Below are 18639 nucleotides of genomic sequence, written 5' to 3'. Positions count from 1 at the left end.
GTATCATATACTACTTATATATTATGTATCATAATTACTTGCTATTTGTATTAACTTCATCTTATGTAAATATTTGGTCACAAACAACAAATTACTGCTGTACATTATTTAAAACATTATTAAAATAGGAATTCTTTTTTAAACAAACTTTTTTAAACATTTTTTTTTAAACTTACATTAGCACTAAATCATTAGCCCATTTAAAGAAAATCTGCATATTGAATTACAACGATTATTTGTTTCTTTTATAAATGACTGCATTTTTAATTAAAAAAGCGTTAACTTTCACATGGTGTTAACTTTACTTTTATAAATAATTTTAAATAGTCCCTGTCTTATTTCCTTGGCCTGCAAACCATATATTATGGGATTCAAGCATGGAGGAATAACATGGAACATTATACTGGATAGTTTTCTTTGTTCAGAGAGTTCAGGAAAACGATGAAGGAAAATGGTGACAAATCCAGAAACCATCATGATTACATAAACAGTTAGGTGTGTGCTGCAGGTTTTTATGGCTTTGCTGTTAGTTGCTTTGTTTTTGCTTTTGAAGCATACTATCGCTATTCTGAGATATGTTAAAGCCACACTCCCCAATGAAGTTGTTAGTAAAACCACAGTAAAAGTTAATCCATACACATTATTAATCGCTGTACTTTCACAGGACAGTTTAAATAGTGAAGCATTGTCACAAAAGTGGTTTGGAATAAATGATCTGCAGTGAGAAAGACGCACACTGAGGCTGATTAGAATTCCTACCAGCACTAATGCAATACCCCAGGCTCCTGCTGACAATTTAACCACCATATTATTGGTCATTATGGTTGGGTATCGCAGTGGATTGCATATGGCCACATATCTGTCAAAGGCCATGATCATTAGAATAGTGTGGCATGTTGTTCCATATACATGTCCAAAATAAGCTTGCATAACACACTCCACATATGAGATAAAACGCTCAGATGGGTCTGTTAAAATATTCCTCATCAAGTATGGCAAAAGAATGGCTGTCCCTAAAACATCATTGAGCGGCAAGTTGCAGAAAAGAATGTGCATAGGCTGGTGTAAGCTCTTTTCCAATGAGATCTGAATCAAAATCCCAATGTTAGAAACCATAATAAATATGTAAGCAATCAAAAGAAGACTGAATGCAAGACTCTTGGACTGATTTGTAGCTTGCAGCCCCTCCATTAAAAGTATGCTGTATCTGAATGTCAAGTTGTCCATCTGTGACCTAAATGAAACATACAGGGCCGTGCTTTTCCAAAACCACTGTATAAGCCTACGTAGATCATAGAGACAGTTGACTGTCGTTTCTACGATCTGCTTATGCCTATGATGTTTTTGGGAAACACGGCCCAGGCAGAACAAAGAGTCAGAACAGGACTTAATGCAATGCATTTATAATATCAAATTACTACACAGGCACAAAAGCAAATAAATATTTGCCATCCATAGGTATTATTATTATTATTATTAATTATCTACAGCAGCAGGTATGAAGTATTTGGCAATTGCTGATAATGAGTTAGAAATAAAAGCAAAATCCCATCCGAGTTGGTTATCCCATTTATGTATATACTTACCAAGGTAGATATATATATATATAGCGGCACACAGCTGTTGCATTCCCTTCAACTTGGGATTCAATGGCAAACCTTTTCTGTGTTTGAGCAGAGTTGACTTGAATTGACTATTTTATATGTGTGTCACAACTGCATTGTCATCATATCCCAAGAGTGTAAAAAAAAGTATATTTTGCTGTGATTGGTGGACTACTGATAATGTTTACTTGTACTGGAATGTGCTTTAAACATGTGTAGACAGTACCGCCGCTCCCTATACGCAGAGTGCGCAGTTTGCGTAGGGCACCATCTCCCAGGGGGGCACCATCCCAGTTGCTCAAAAAAAAAAAAACTTTCGTTCTATATTAATATTGAAATGAACATATACATAAATAAAAATAAAAATATAAACATGAACATATATATATATATATACATATCTCATTATAAAAAAATGCATTTTACGGTGAACACAGTAGGCAGCAGGCTAAGCAAACGTGACGCGTTATTCCCGCATCCGCTCGCACCTCATGTTTGCGGCGGAATGCAAATGATCATAATTTATGGACAACTATACCCGTGAAAAGACATCAGCAGTCTGGCGCCGGGAAAAGAAAAAGAAAAAAGATGAAGCCCGTGCATCACTTTCAGGTAGGCTACATTCATAATCCTGTGAAACTTTTTTGGCTGACGTTAATAACGCGTTTTAATGTCGGTAATAATTTAACCACCAACAATGCATCTAGTATTCTCTCTGAGTTTCCCTTACGAAAATTAGCCATGGTTTTACTACGAATAAAGTTGCCACCAGACAAATATCCTGAATTGATATACATTTTGCCCAAGCCCATGACGAAGCCATTGTTCTCATGGAGTGGGCGTGTACTCCCCATGGATAGGCCTGATTCTTAGAAGCATAGGCCAACGCGATCACTTCCACAATCCAATGTGATAGCAGATGTTTTGACACTGGCAGTCCTACGGCCACCGAAACATATAAACAGCTGCTCCGCCAACCTGAAATGACTAGTCTTCTCCAGATAAACTTGCAGAGCATGGACTGGGCATAGTGAGTGTGTCGCTGGCTCCAAATCCTGAGGAGCAAATGCCTGTAGCATGATGACCTGTGCTCTAACAACGTAGAAAGCACTTTAGGTACATACCCCCATCTAGGCTGCAGTATGACCATACAGTCATCCTTACCGAACTCCATACATGCAGCGCTCGTAGACAGCACATATAAGTCACCCACCCTCTTACCACATGCCAAAGTGAGCAAGAGTGCCATCTTGAATGAGAGCATCTTCAACTCTGCCGAAAGCAGCGGCTCAAAGGGTGGCTCGGAGGGTGCACTAAGCACCAAGGACAGATCCCAGACTGGTACCATATTAGGGTGACATCCATGTCACCAGATGATGCCTAAAAACACCAGATGATGCCTACCAACCGAGCAATCACTTATAGGCAAATGGAAAGCCGAAATAGCTGCCACATACACTTTTAGAGTAGATGGCCAACATGATCTCACAGAATTCCGTGTAATGTTCACGGACTTAATTAACCTCCGAATCTGTGGTGGCATCACGGAATCGCTGAAAATTCCATGATGGGCTCACAGAAAATTTTTTGTGATGGGCTCACAGAAGTGATACCAATGTAAGTCAGTGACAGGCATCAGCCGTGCTCCACGCACGGAAACCCTTAGCATCAATATGCCGACGCGATACTGGGGAATTTATCGTTATCATTATTGTTCAGAACTGGGTAGGTTTAGGGTAGGGGTGGGGTCAGGTACTCCAGTGAAAGTATAACTGCATCGGAGTCACTCTTTTTACGTGGTCCGATGCAGCGCTGGTGTTGAACCAGTGAATCCGTGCATGGACCACGGCTGATGCCTTCTGTGAGCCCATCACGGAATTTTCGGCGATTCCGTGATGCCACCACAGATTCGGGGTTAATTAAGTCCGTGAACATTACACGGAATTCTGTGAGATCAGGTTGAGATGGCATGCGTCCAGCATCCAAGAAGTCCTGCAGAAATGATAGAATGACAGACACATAACATCTGGCTGAGTCGTCATCTCTTGTCCTACACCATAAAGTGAAAATTTTGCCTGAAGGGAGAAGTGCAAACAAGTGGTGTCCGGGGTGAGAGGGGTCTTTGATGATGTTACCTGCCCGTTTCTTCACTCTGGAGTAGTACAATTCCTGAAGGCTGGGCAGGTGGACACCAGTGATCTTTTCTGCTGTCCTAACAGTCCGTTGAAGTCTTCTTAAATCTGATTTGCTGGCTGACCCAAACCAGACAGTTATGGAGGAGCACAGAACCGACTCAATAACAGCTGAATAAAACTGTTTCAGCAGCTCCTGTGGCAGGTTGAACTTTTTCAGCTGACGAAGGAAGTACAACCTCTGCTGGGCCTTTTTCACGATGGAGTCAATGTGATTGTCCCACTTCAGGTCCTGAGAGATGGTGGTGCCCAGGAACCTGAATGACTCCACTGCAGCCACAGTGCTGTTCATGATGGTGAGTGGGGGGAGAGGAGGGGGGTTTCTCCTGAAGTCCACTATCATCTCCACAGTTTTGAGCGTGTTCAGCTCCAGGTTGTTGTGACTGCACCAGACAGCCAGCTGCTCAACCTCTTGTCTGTAAGCAGACTCGTCACCGTCCTGGATGAGGCCGATGACTGTAGTGTCATCTGCAAACTTCAGGAGTTTGACAGAGGGGTCTTTAGAGGTGCAGTCATTCGTGTAGAGGGAGAAGAGTAGTGGGGAGAGAACGCAGCCCTGAGGAGCTCCAGTGCTGATGGTGCGGGTGCTGGATGTGTGTTTTCCCAGCCTCACTAGCTGCTGCCTGTCTGTCAGGAAGCTGGTAATCCACTGACAGATTGAGGTGGGTACAGAGAGCTGAGTCAGTTTGTTCTGAAGGGTGTCTGGGATGATGGTGTTGAAAGCGGAGCTGAAGTCCACAAACAAGATCCTTGCATAAGTCCCTGGTTTGTCCAGATGTTGCAGGATGTAGTGCAGTCCCATATTAACTGCATCATCCACAGATCTGTTTGCTCGGTAAGCAAACTGTAGGGGGTCCAGCAAGGGTCCAGTAATGTCCTTCAGGTGGGCCAACACCAGTCTCTCAAATGACTTCATGACCACAGACGTTAAGGCAACAGGTCTGTAGTCATTAAGTCCTGTGATTTTTGGTTTCTTGGGTACAGGGATGATGGTGGAACATTTGAAGCAGGAGGGGACTTCAGACAGCTCTAGTGATCTGTTGAAGATCTGTGTGAAGATGGATGATAGCTGGACAGCACAGGCTTTGAGGCAGGCTGGAGAGACACCGTTCTGGGCCTTTGGCTTTCCTTATCTTCTGCTTTCTGAAGACTTTGCATACATCATCTTCACAGATCTTGAGTACAGGCTGAGAAACAGTAGGGGAGGGAGGGGAGGGTGTGAATGGCTGTGCTGTGAGACGGTCGGAGCGGGTGTGGGGTGTCAGACCAGTCTTTTCAAACCTGCAGTAAAACTCGTTCAGGTCTTCAGCCAGTTGTTGATTGGCCTCAGTGCTGGGGGATGGGCTCTTGTAGCTGGTGATGGCTTTCAGGCCTTTCCACACTGATGTAGAGTCATTGCTTGAAAGCTGTTTTTTTAGCTTTCCAGAGTAGTTTAATTTTGCCACTCTTATCTCCCTATTCAGTGTGTATTTTGCCTGTTTGTACAAGGCTTTGTCCCCACTCCTGTAGGCGTCCTCTTTGGCCTGGCGAAGCTGTTTGAGTTTTGCACTGAACCAAGGTTTGTCATTGTTAAATGTTAAATAAGTCCTGGTGGGTACACACATGTCCTCACAGAAACTGATGTAGGACGTCACGGTGTCAGTGAGCTCGTCCAGATCAGTAGCTGCAGCCTCAAAAACACTCCAATCAGTAAGTTCGAAGCAGGCCTGTAAAACCTGCTCTGCTTCAGAAGTGCATCTCTTTACAGTTTTTACTACAGGCTTAGCAGATTTGAGTTTCTGCCTGTAGGCTGGTAGGAGATGAACCAAACAGTGATCAGAGAGTCCCAGCGCTGCACGGGGAACAGAGTGATATGCATCCTTTAAGACAGTGTAGCAGTGGTCCAGTATATTTCTGTCTCTGGTGGGGCATGTGATGTGCTGTCTATATTTAGGCAGTTCACGGGTGAGATTAGCTTTATTAAAATCACCGAGAATGATAATGAAAGAGTCCGGATAACGCTGCTCTGTGTGTGTGATTTGATCGGCCAGCAGTTCTAGCGCAGTGCTAACGCGCGCATCAGGAGCAATGTACACACTCACCAGAATAAACGAGGAAAACTCCCGCGGTGAATAAAAAGGCTTGCAGTTAATAAAGAGAGCTTCCAAATTTGGGCAGCACATCTTCTTTAAAACTGTCACATCTGTACACCAGCCTTCGTTGATATAAAAACATAATCCACCGCCTCTCGTTTTCCCCGAGGACTCTGTGACGCGGTCTGCTCTGAACAGCTGGAAGCCCGTTAGATGAAGCGCGCTGTCCGGGATGGCTCCGTTCAGCCAGGTTTCCGTGAAGCAAAGCGCTGCGGAGTTTAAAAAGTCCTTGTTTGTGCGGGTGAGGAGTTGTAGTTCGTCTGATTTATTTGCCAGGGAGCGGAGATTTGCCAGATGAATGCTCGGCAGCGGAGTCCTAAACCCCCGCTGTCGGAGTTTCACGAGCGCGCCGGCGCGCTTCCCTCGCCTGGGTCGCCTGGAGCGCTTGTATATGAACGCAGCTCCTCCGATTAAAATGTCCAGTAAAAGGTCTGAATGCTCAAATGTAGGCAGAAAGTTATTTGGTGTGCCGTTTCTGATGTCCAGGAGTTCGTTTCTAGTAAAGCTGATCGGGAAAAAGTTGCTTAAGACAGGACAAACAAACAAAAAAAGAACAAGTACCAAGCACCGACAAACCATGGCTGCCATCTGCGGCGCCATCTGCGGCGCCATGGCGGATGATCATACAGTCACAGATAAAGTTTTCATCATAAAGATAAATGAAACTGCAAGTCTTGATTAAAAACAATAACAAAAGTTTAAGAAAAGTGCTCATCAAAGAGACAAAATCAATGAAGTTCAGGCAGAGCTACATCAGAGTCAAGAAAGGATGGGTCAGGCCAATGGAGGTAAAGAACAGCCCACACACGCACAAGTAAAATCTTCGAAAACCCCACAGATTGTGGACAAGAAAGGTTCTAGTAGGGATAGCCTAAGTGGATATCTTCATCCAGAAATGAATCTCTAAAAATAGAGGTAAAAAAAAAAAAACCTTGGGAGAAACCAGGCTCAGTCAGTGGGGGTTAGTGTAAGGCTTCAAAAGGGATACGTGAAAGGTAGGCGCAATATGATAGGTGGGTGGTAGGTAGGTGAGACTAATGGAAACTCCAAGGAGGCGGAAGAAGGCTCACCAAACCCTCGAGGTGAACTGTGGCCCACAATCGGAGACAATGTATTCTGGGATGCCAAAGTTTCAGAATAGGTGATGTAATAACAGTTCTGTGGTTTGCATGGAGGTAGGTAGCCCAGGGAGTGGGATCAGTTTACAGGCTTTTGAGAACCGGTTGACCATGACCAGGACATAGGTGTAGGAGTTGGACTTTGGCAGGTAAGTGATGTAGTCAACTCCAAAGTGGGACCAGGGTCTGCAAGTTAGGGGTAATGGGACCAGTTTACCATGAGGAAGATGACGGGGTGTTTTTGATATGGCACAGACTGAGCAACCCTTGACAGATTGGGAGACATCCTGTGCCATGTTAGGCCACCAGTACTTGCTTTGGAGAAGCGAGAGGGTCCACTTGCTGCCTGGATGTCCAGAGCCCAGAGATAAGTGGAGCGAGTCCTGAAGGGTAAGGCAGAGAGTAGATGGAATATAGGTCCTCCCTTCTGGACCTCCCGGTTGAACAGGTTCAATGAGTGTGGCTTGTCGGATGTCCTCATCCAGAGACCATTGAATAGGACTTACAATAAGGATTAATACGTTTGGCATCTCGCAGGTACTCTAGATTCCGGTGGTCAGTTATGACCTGGAAGGGATGGATGGCTCCCTTCAGCTAGTGTCTCCACTCCTCTAGGGCGAGCTTGATAGCCAACAACTCACGGTTCCTGATGTCGTAGTTTTTCTCCGCCGGGGATAGCTTGCGAGAGAAATAGGCACAGGGATGTAACTTAGGAGGCTTTCCGCTATACTGAGATAGCACCGGTCCGACACCCACGAAATATACTTTTGTATTAAATATATGCTTAGTTATACTTCTAAGAAATATGCTAAACACAACCATACTTTTAATGTACTTCTAAAATGTATACTAGAAATACTTTGGTAATAAATATATGCTTAGTTACACTTTTAAGGAATATACTAAACACAAGCATACTTTTAATATATTCCTAAAAAGTATAGTAGAAATACTGTTAATAAATATATTCATAGATTCATTTTTAAGGAATATACTAAACTTAAGCATACTTTAAGTGATGTTTTAGTGTATTTACAGAAAACACACTTATGTTACTCTTACTTAAAGTATATTTTATGTCTACTTTGTGTGAGAATATAACAAAAGTATTACACTTTTAGTAGGTTTTTATTGTACTTTATAATGTGTAGGCCTACTGCAATATATTTTAAATATTTATGTATTCATAATTTTAATATTTGGAGAAGTACGATATTTACATTTACATATTTACATTTATAAAAACATTTACAATGTACAAACGTTTGTCAACTATTATTAAGCATTGCAATACTTAAAATATGTTGTTTAATATGTTGTTTAGTTTTACTTAAAACCTTATACTTTGGTTGATTAGTCTGTTGTCCATTACATGATACATTAATTATAATAAGCTACTACTGAAATTCCCACAAGGATTTCAACATCATATTCTGAAATGCTTTAAAAAAAATAATAATAATTTTTAATTTAAAAAATCTTGCGTTTACTTGTGTTTAAATTCAAACAACACACTGACTAAACCTGATTGGTTCCAGAGCCATTGCTCTGATTTGTTCGTATCATAATGAGCTTTCATTGGAGGGACATAAAGATTTCATTAAAATATCTCCGCTTTTCTTTCGAAGATGAACGAAAGTCTTATATGGTTTGGAGCATCTTAAGTGTGAGTGATGACAGAATTCAAATTGTTTTGGGGGAACTATGAAATTAATTAGAAAATATAGCAGTATGTTCTTATTTTTACCAGCTTCTACAAGCGTGCATGGCGTCTGGCTTTTTGAACCTCACTGTGACTGACTTCAGGTAAGTTTTGAAATGTAATTAACGTTATTTGTCTGTGCCAGTCCTGTTTTTGACACATGCATTGGCAGAAAAAAAAAAAAAACTTTATAACATGTACAACATTAAAAAAAATTTATTTGCCAAATTAATTTGTGTATTTATTTTTAATTTCCTGAACAATTTGGCTTCATTGTAATGAGGTTAATGATCTTTGAAAAACCATGATTATGACCATACGATTACATTGTCTTGAGCTGATTACCCAACTGTGGTAGTGTTCGTTGATAGGTGTTTACATTTGTTCAAGCTTGACAGTCTTATCGCCTTTATTTTCTAATATATATTTCTCATTACAGATAAGAACAAAGATCTGTTATTGGCTAATTTTGTATAAATTATTTTTCCCTTTCACAGAACCTATGATAAAGCAGTCTTGAAATACTACAGTGTCTGAATTACAAGCCCTTAGTTGCAGAAAATGCCAGTCGTATGCCACGGCATCATTCCAGTCCTCGGGTAGTCTGGCTCCACCAACGATGCTCGTTGCTGCGGCTGTGCCCAGGTCTCCGGAACCTGCAACGATGCTCAGCTCCATCGGCCCTCCGTCTGTGCCTTCGGATCCACCAGCTCTGTCTCCATCAGTCGGACCCCAGATGTCGCCAGCCACACCATCTACATCTTGGCCCCTCGCTCCCTCGACTCTGCCGTGTGTTGTCAGCACTGGGATGACAACACCTCAAACACCATCTAAGCTGCCAGGGCATCATCGTCATCCTCCCATCACCATCCCTTCGCCACAACCTGCCATCATCCTCGCACTTTTCCCTCTCACCATCCCTATGCCATCTCCTCGTCCACCTCCAAAACCCCCTCCATCCCTCCCTATTCTGTTGCTTGAACTTTATCATCTTCATCTTCAGTCTTTGCACACACACACAACTATTCACTTCTGCACTTCTGAAATGTTCTACAAATTGATAAGATAGCTCTGCCATAGCATTTCAGTCTTTTTTCATTTATTATAATGTTTTTTGTATAATGTTTTAAAATGTACTTGAGTATGTTTGTGTTACAAATATACTATAAACATACTTGTATTTCAAGTGCATTTTTAATACATTTAATAGTATGTTTGTTTGTTTTTGTATTTTTTCACCATGGTATATATGCTACTGTACTTTTTTAATGCACTTTATGAATATTTGTAATGTACACAATATATAATACAGTAAAGTTTTCTAGATATCAAAGTGTGTACATGTGTATATACTGAAAAAAGCAGCTTTATAATATACTAGTATATTATACACTACTAGTATAATATACTAGTAGTGTAATGCATTAGTTAGTATATTATAAAGCTGCTTTTATTAAAAGTACATTTTAAATGTATTTTAAGAAATACACTTAAATTGCACTAAATATACTTAAAGTGGTTCCATTTTAACACAATTTCAATATATTAAATATATTGCAAATAGATTAAAATCGAACTTAAACATATCTTGAAATACACTTAATATACATAAAGTTGTTTCAAAATAATACATTTAATATGCACTTAGTATAGTAAAGTTTAAATATATTAAGTGTGTCTGAAAAAGCACAATTTAAATATACTTCTTTTTCACCTGGGTAATTCTTTCACTGATGAAGGTAGGGGTCAGTCATGGATAGCTTGGAGCTTGTTGTTGTCCATATGAGCTCCTTGAGGAGAGATGACATACCTGAGGAACTGGATGGTAGTTCGGTGGAACTCACACTTCTCCAGCTTGAGGTATAAGTGGTATTCTCCCAGCTTCAGAAGGACCTGCTCTACGTGATGGCGATGTTCGGCCAGGTTCCGGGAGTAGATGAGGATGTCGTCGATGTAGACAATGACGAAATGGTGTAGAAACTCCCGGAAAACCTCATTCATGAAGCCCTGGAAGACAGACGGTGAGTTGGCCAGCCCATACGGCATCACCTGATATTCGTAGTGACCAGTAGGTGTGATGACATCCATCTTCCATTCATCTCCAGGGCGAATCTGAATGAGGTTGTAGGTGCTTCGCACGTCCAGTTTGGAGAATATGCGAGCTCCACGGAGTTCCTCGAGAGCAGCCGGAACCAGGGGTGATAGATACAGGTTCTTGACCAGTGTTGGGGAAAGTTACTTTTAGAAGTAATGCATTACAATATTGCGTTACTCCCTAAAAAAGTTACAAATTACTAGGGGTGTGCCAGAAGCCAAATATCTTATTCGGAAAGGCACGAATAATGGCTTCAAATTGAATAACGAATTTATCCGAATAACAGAAAAAAAATATCCGGGAGACACAATCACGTGATTGTTGGAACAGCACTACATTATATAAACCTCTAAAATCACTACATAACAATAGGTGTGTGGCGTGAATGAGTGTAAACTACAGTATATGAATGAAATGAGCACAAATCAAATAGCCATGGTGCGGTCTCTGCGTGTCTCGCAGAAATCAGCTTTGACTGGAGTTACAACTAACAAAACAACAACAACAAAAAAACTCTCAACTTAAAACCTTTTTGAAATCCAACTGTAAAAAAAAATAAAATAAAATACATTAGCCTTTTTCGTGAATAGAGTTACATTTAAATGTACAAGACGAAGAAAAGCTATCTTTGATATTGGAGAGGCTTTTGGAGGGTACAAATGGTGTGTTGCGCTCTGATGATTAAATACTTGTAAATAATTACAGACTCCTGCGACACATTTCAGTTATTTCAAGTTCAAGCAAGCTTTATTGTCTTTCCGCTATGTGTGGAATTCTGGCATTCTGCAAGTTAAAAGCACGCCGTTGTTTCTGCATTTTGATTTTAAGTTTACTTTAGAAGCTGCTTGCGCATAGTTGGTTGCTTGGCAATAGACCTGACAGTTGATTAGCGAACTCGGTGGAGCGATTTAAGATGTCCTAACTAGACATAAGAGAAGATTTTGTAAGATAAGAATTTTAAACCAAGTTAAGATTTGCTTCTCTAATACGAATTTGTGAAAAATCCTAAATTAAATAATTGTAAGATCTAGGATAGGAATTGTTCTGTGATACACCCCCCTGCCCTGACCAATAGCATTTTCTTATTAAAGAGGACATTCGGCTTCTGGAAAGAAAACGCAAGATCGCTATTCCCCACTTTTTTCCAGAAAAAATAAATGAATAAAATATATATATATATTTGTGCTTTTATGTTGATGATATGGATAATGATGGAGAGCAATCCACAGCTGACAAATCATGCACAGCTTCATCTGGTAAGAGGAAACGCAGCGATATATGGACAAACTTTACTGCAGTACAGACAAAGCAAAGGTGGTGTGCAATCTGTGCAAAACAACCTTTTGTTACATGTCTGCCTGTCTGGAATCCCCATTTTCCTTATTTGGTTAGTTTCCGTTTCTTGTTAATTATCTGTGATTGTCCCCACCTGAGTTTAATTACCTTGTTTGCTCTTCTTGTTCTCCCTCCTATAAATGTCCTCAGATCTCCCTTTGTATTTGTCCGTGATTTTACATTAATAAAGGAATAGTGAGTTGAAGCCGTGTATTCTCTCATCATTCATTTGTACTTAGATTCGCTCTACGCCACAACCACACATCCGCGTAACAGAATCACGGACCCATACAGAGAAGATGGAATTCGCGGAAGCGGTTGCCGCCCTAACCCTCCTGGATCTCCCCTTCTTTAAATTCGCGAGTAAGTTCTGTGAACTCCGTCATAATAGAGATGTTCCGGCTCGGGGCCACTTACCACCGTCCCGTGGACCTCCCAGACACCGCGGGGTTATGTTGGAGAGAGGCCATTCTTCGGTGTCTGGGAAGCGTCCGGGCCTGAGCCGGAAGCCACTCGTCAGCCGCAATCTACGAATTCCAACCACCGTCCGCGACCACGGCAAATCCGCTGACACGGAAGGCAGCTAACCCGCCAACACGGAAGGAGACAAATCCGCCAAGAAGTGCGGCAATCCCGCCGACAGAGAGTGCGGCCAACCCACCGACAGAGAGTGCAGCCAACCCGCCGGAAAGTATGGCAAGCCCGCTGGTCCTGTCCAGCTCACCTTCGCCTCCGCTGGTTCCGTCCAGCTCACCTGTGCATCCGCTGGTCCCGTCCAGCTCACCTTCGCCTCCGCTGGTCCCGTCCAGCTCACCTTCGCCTCCACTGGTTCCGCCCAGTTCCGCGCCGCCCGAGCGCATTCGAGAGTTCGCGCTTCAAGAGCGCCACCCTGTGCCTGCGCCAAGAAGGCGCCTCCCTAGTTCCGCGCCACCCGAGCGCATTCAAGAGAACACGCTTCAAGAGCATCACCCTGTGCCTGCGCCAATAAGGCACCTCCCTAATTCCGCGCCGCCTGAACGCATTCAAGAGCCCGCGCTTCAAGAGCGCCACCCTGTGCCTGCGCCAAGAAGGCGCCTCCCTAGTTCCGCGCCGCCCGAGCGCATTCAAGAGTCCGCGCTTCAAGAGCGCCACCCTGTGCCTGCGCCAAGGCGCCTCCCTAGTTCCGCGCCACCCGAGCGCATTCAAGAGTCCGCGCTTCAAGAGCGCCCCCCTGTGCCTGCGCCATGAAGGCGCCCCCAGGAGTCCGCGCTGTCCGAGCGCCCCCAGGAGTCCACGCTGTCCGAGCGCCCCCAGGAGTCCGCGCTGTCCGAGCGCTCCCAAGAGTCCGCGCTGTCCGAGCACCCCCAAGAGTCCAAACAAAGATTGAAAGCCCCTAAATTCAGCCTTAAAATTTTTTGGGGGGGCTATTCCCCTACGTGTCCTGCTCCGTCTTGGGCGTCCTGAGCTCCTGGATCCTCCATGGGCGCCCAAGCTACCTGCTCCACCTAGGCCTCCCAAGCTCCCTGCTCCACCTAGGCCTCCCAGGCTCCTTGGCCTTCCAAGCCTCCTGACCCGCCTTGGCCTTCCAAGCCTCCTGACCCGCCATGGCCCTTGGAGTCCCCTGACCCGCCATGGATGCCTCCTTGGTATCCCAGTCCTGCACCGGCATCCAGGGCGCCCACCCCCCCTCCCTGGTTGTACTGTTACGGCGCGGGACGCGCCTACCAGGACGGGGAGATACTGTTACATGTCTGCCTGTCTGGAATCCCCGTTTTCCTTATTTGGTTAGTTTCCGTTTCTTGTTAATTATCTGTGATTGTCCCCACCTGAGTTTAATTACCTTGTTTGCTCTTCTTGTTCTCCCTCCTATAAATGTCCTCAGTTCTCCCTTTGTATTTGTCCGTGATTTTACGTTAATAAAGGAATAGTGATTTGAAGCCGTGTATTCTCTCATCATTCATTTGTACTTAGATTCGCTCTACGCCACAACCACACATCCGCGTAACACCTTTAGCCGTGGGAAAGATATCAAACATCTGAGTACATCTGTAATGCACAATCACATGCATTTCAAACACTCTATATCACCAGCTCTGAAGCACACGCCTTCTCAGAGCAACCCCCCCCCCTAATCACCCTGCTGCTACTGAAATTACCAATGCCATTGGTGAAATGACTTGCACTGATTTATCAAGCAGTCCTAACATATGTGATAAGGCGCACTAAGCACCCATATTCACTATTCTTGACTACGCCACTCCGATTTATTTGGGTGGGAGATCCCAAACCATGTAAAGGGTTTTCCCCACACAGCTATTCAAGCAAATGAATATCCTTAAGGCAAAATTACTATAAACTCAGTTTCAATTTTATTCAACAAGTCGTCAAGTAATTTCACTTCAAAACTGGCTCAATTTGCTCATGCAAGATGGAAATGCAAATAACTCGGAGGATCATATATCACTCTCAAAAAAAATAAATTAAAGTAACGCCAAAAAATATGATTAATACAATAGACCAAAAAAACTAACTTCACTTTTCACAACACCTCAAAGCATGAAATACCAGACCACAGCACACATGTGAGTGATAGTGAATATACTTCCTCCCGATCTCTAATTACAATGAGTAGAGCTGCCAGTAATGGTCTAACTGGCATGTAGAATAAACAGACCAGACAATAAACAATAATCATGGGCCACAACACAAATGAAAGGAAACAAAATAAACAGCTCACAAAACCAAAAATATAAATTCAAGGCAAGGGAAACAGTGATCAATTGGAGCTGGACCAAAGCAACTCTAAAAAAAGAAAACAATAAACAACAAAATTTATTAACCCAGATTATACAGTCCCACATTTTCAATCAGGACAACTAATTTAATTACACAAATATAAAAAGAAAGAAAACACATTACCATTTCAATTAAAAACCACTATCCATAATTTATTACAGTCATCTGAATTAAAATGCTAGGTATCCTAGCCTCACCATAAAAAATTAAATAAAATACCTTTGAAACTTCAGCTGATCACACACACCATTAAGGGGCTACAATCATCACCATATACAGTACTTCCTAAAGAAGAGAGGACTTTTAACACTTTTATATAAAAGGGTGTCAGTTTAGTGTGTACAAAAGGTATACTTTTCATCATTTTACACAACAAACGGCATACTGTAAATCATCAACGATCACGTGCAGTATGCTGTGCTACTCGTTCAGCATCTGCCACTCGTCCAGCATGTGAATCTAAGACATCTACGATCAGCTAAGAGCAATCACAATCAAGGAAATTATTTCTCTACAAAAGAAAGTACTACAAATAATTTCATACAATACAACGTTTCACTTTAACATTCAACCACTCATTAACACTCACGTAAAATATGCAGTGCCGGTCATTCGATCTCTACCAGTCATTCAATTAAGAATAATCAGCATGAAAATTTCTAAAGCACACATTTAAGTCAACAGATTATTCCTCCAGCGACGAGCAACCATCAGCACGCCAAACAATTGAAACGCCGCTCATCTCCTGATCGGAAGTGCGTATTTAAATGGAATCCTGCCTACTACTTGTAGGTACAACAGCGCCTCCTAGTGGCTTGGCTACACATAGATACTGTGGCTATATGGGAAATAGCCAAGTGACCTATGCAGGAGACGAACAAATTTAACATAGTCACACATGTAACAGGTATCCTAATTTAACACAAGACACACGGTCTAAAATGTATAGCAAAACACTCAGATGTTTTAGAGAATAATTTAGAGAAAATTTGGTTCTAGTGCTCCAGGGTCGCACTTGGATGAAGATGGATAAAAATTCCCGCAGACCCCTAAAGGGGGACACACCCCCACCTCAGCAGAACACAGTTCAACAAAAGTTTTCAATCTTTCTCATAATATAAATGACTACTGTGAAATTGAGATCAATTTACCCATCACACAGAGACCTTTAAAATGATACCAAACATGAAGGGGAAAAACAACAGGTTCACAAGATACATGATATGTGGTATTTGCATATTCTTAATTAACTTTGAGTGAACTCTTTTGGGGAGGAAGAGGGAGATGCAGAGATGGCAGGGTGAAGAAGGGGGTCGTAAATTATCAAAGAAGATAAGTTTGGTCAGGGTGGTGTGGTTTGTTCTCTTTGGAGATCTCTTCTCCAGATTAGTTTTATGGCTTTATTGCATGGCATCTGTGAGTTCCTGAGATTTGGCTTCATGAGGAATTAATTTCATAAGGAAATAATTTCACTCCCTACAGTATCCTTGTTTTATGCCTGGAACATAATTTGTCTATATAATGCAACTTTGTAACCAGAATATTTGGATTAACAGGACTCGTGACAAAAAAAAAAAAAAAAAAAACTGACTCCAGTAATAACTTGACTCGGACTTCTGAAAAAACAAAGACTTGTGCACATGACTGGATCAGTCTGTCTGGCACATGAACTGCTCTCAGAGAGAAAGTTGCACTGTGCCTCATGTTGTCTGAGTGAACCAAGACGTGGTGTATTTTTAAGGCTGGCAGGAAGGTTTTGATGGGAGGGACAAAATTGGAGAGACTGCATGTGAAGAAGGCCCAAACGAATCACTGAGGAGGGGGTTGACATCTGGAAAACTCTGAAGAGACATGAAGTCCTGAAGTCCTGATTGATGCCACTAGCCACTGAATTTTCAGGGAAATCCATGCCCGCATCTGGGCCAAGTCGATAGCTGTCCCCAAATAGATGATTTGCTGGCTGGGAGACAGAAAGCTCTTTAGCTAAACTGATTTTCAGCCCAAGACGCTCCAGGTGGCTACGCAGAAGTGTGAGAAGCTTCTGCTCTGGTCTGGCTAATACAAGTAAACTTTGAGGTAATTCAAAATGCAGATTCCCTTCTGCTTTAGAGGGGAAAGAGCCATGTCTATATTCTTCATAAAAGTGTGTGGGGCCAGAGACTGTGTACTGATGAGCCATTCCTCGAACACAAATCTCAAGAACGATCTGTGATGAGGGGCTATGTGGACGTGAAAATAAGCGTCTTTCAGCCTTGTCCTGCCCACTAGAGCTGAAATGGTCCTGCTGGTGCCTGGACAGAGGCGTAGCCATGGGTAATAGTCCCAGGGCAGATGGCAGGCAGAGATGTGGGGGAGGTGAGGTGAGGGTGGCAGAAATAGAAGAGTGGATGCACGCTAAGTAGAGCGCATGCCACACCTTGGTGAGTTCATTGTGAACTTCCGGGGAAAAATGGCACCAGTCTCTGGTTGTAGGTTTGTTGATGGCGGCCCAGCATTGTTTGGCTCTGGGCAGACTCTTCAGGAGCTGACCATTCTAAGCTGATATTCTCCACAGCCTTGGTAAGGATGCAAATCAGTTCGCTATCTGTGGTGGCCCTTGATAACTCACTGGGGAGAAGGGTGCCAGGATCCTTTCTGGAGCATGCCCAATTCTTCCTAATCAGAAGTTGTCAGTGATGTGGAATCATCACTGACAACATTCTCCTCTGATCTGCCTAAAAAGATCAATCCGATCATTGCAGACGAGGGGCACTGTTTCTCAAGTGTAAAACATATCGGCGGATCAAAGTGGTGTGGGGAGAGTGAAGCACACAGGACTTGTGCCAGTATGAGATCACTTAAGCTCATTTGTTCTGAACAATGACTTTACTATTTCTTTATAAAGGCAGCTGGGAGGGGAGAAATAGGAGAGTGGAAAGGGCGGGCCCGCCTTCTTCAATGATCTGCAAGCAAAGCAGGGCGAGACTCATGGTCTTGCAGTGAGAGCAATCTGTCTCAGTGAGTGCAGCCTCAGCATGGGTGAACCTATCTGAACCTATCTGAAGCTTGCAATAGTGTCCTGCACTAGCCAAATAAGCAGCTTTGCATTTGTAACAACATGAGCATATTTGCTCTAGCCGCAGGGGAGAATGTGCTGAAGAGGAGTGTCTTCCCGCTGCCTGGATTCTTCCATAGCGAATAGCAGGCTTTGAGCTTCTCGCTTCAGAGTCCAGCAAGCAGATTATTTTCGCACTGAAGGAGAAAAGTTCTGATGAAATGGCACTTGGAGCCGACTTATATAGCAGTCAGTTCCACCCCTTTTGGTGGGTTGAAGCACCATTGGTTTGTGCAGCAACACGAAACATGAAGAAATTAGGCTTCAGATTTCTGGAAAGGGGGCAGGAAGCAGCAGCTAATTTGCATTTAACCTGTTAAAACGCAAAGATTGCTGATCACCAGTTTATTATTGTTTCACTTTCAAGCATCACTTTTACTTGATCTGGGCCCAATCCCAATTCTATTTTATACTTCTTCACCTACCCCTTGTAACATATATTGTCGGACACAGAGGTGAGTGATGGTACGTGAGTTTATTGAACAAGTTGAGGTTAATGGAACAGCGATCTTTCTGCAGGAGAGGAGTAGTGGAGATTGGAGGTGAGAACTGAAGAGATGTGATTATGATGGTAACAATACTGATCTCCACA

At 42.9% G+C, this 18639-nt stretch overlaps 1 protein-coding gene across 1 annotated transcript; it reads right to left on the bottom strand.

Annotated features, from left to right (window-relative positions):
* Positions 1-285: 285 nt before the first annotated feature.
* Positions 286-1227, bottom strand: LOC131528952 (olfactory receptor 13H1-like). Its single transcript, XM_058758431.1, has one exon. It carries the CDS (start codon positions 1225-1227, stop codon positions 286-288), a length of 942 nt encoding a protein of 313 aa, XP_058614414.1.
* Positions 1228-18639: the final 17412 nt, after the last annotated feature.

The sequence above is a fragment of the Onychostoma macrolepis genome, chromosome 21 (assembly GCF_012432095.1).
Source record: "Onychostoma macrolepis isolate SWU-2019 chromosome 21, ASM1243209v1, whole genome shotgun sequence".
NCBI classification, from domain to species: domain Eukaryota; kingdom Metazoa; phylum Chordata; class Actinopteri; order Cypriniformes; family Cyprinidae; genus Onychostoma; species Onychostoma macrolepis.
This window is presented reverse-complemented; position numbering and strand designations above follow the sequence as displayed.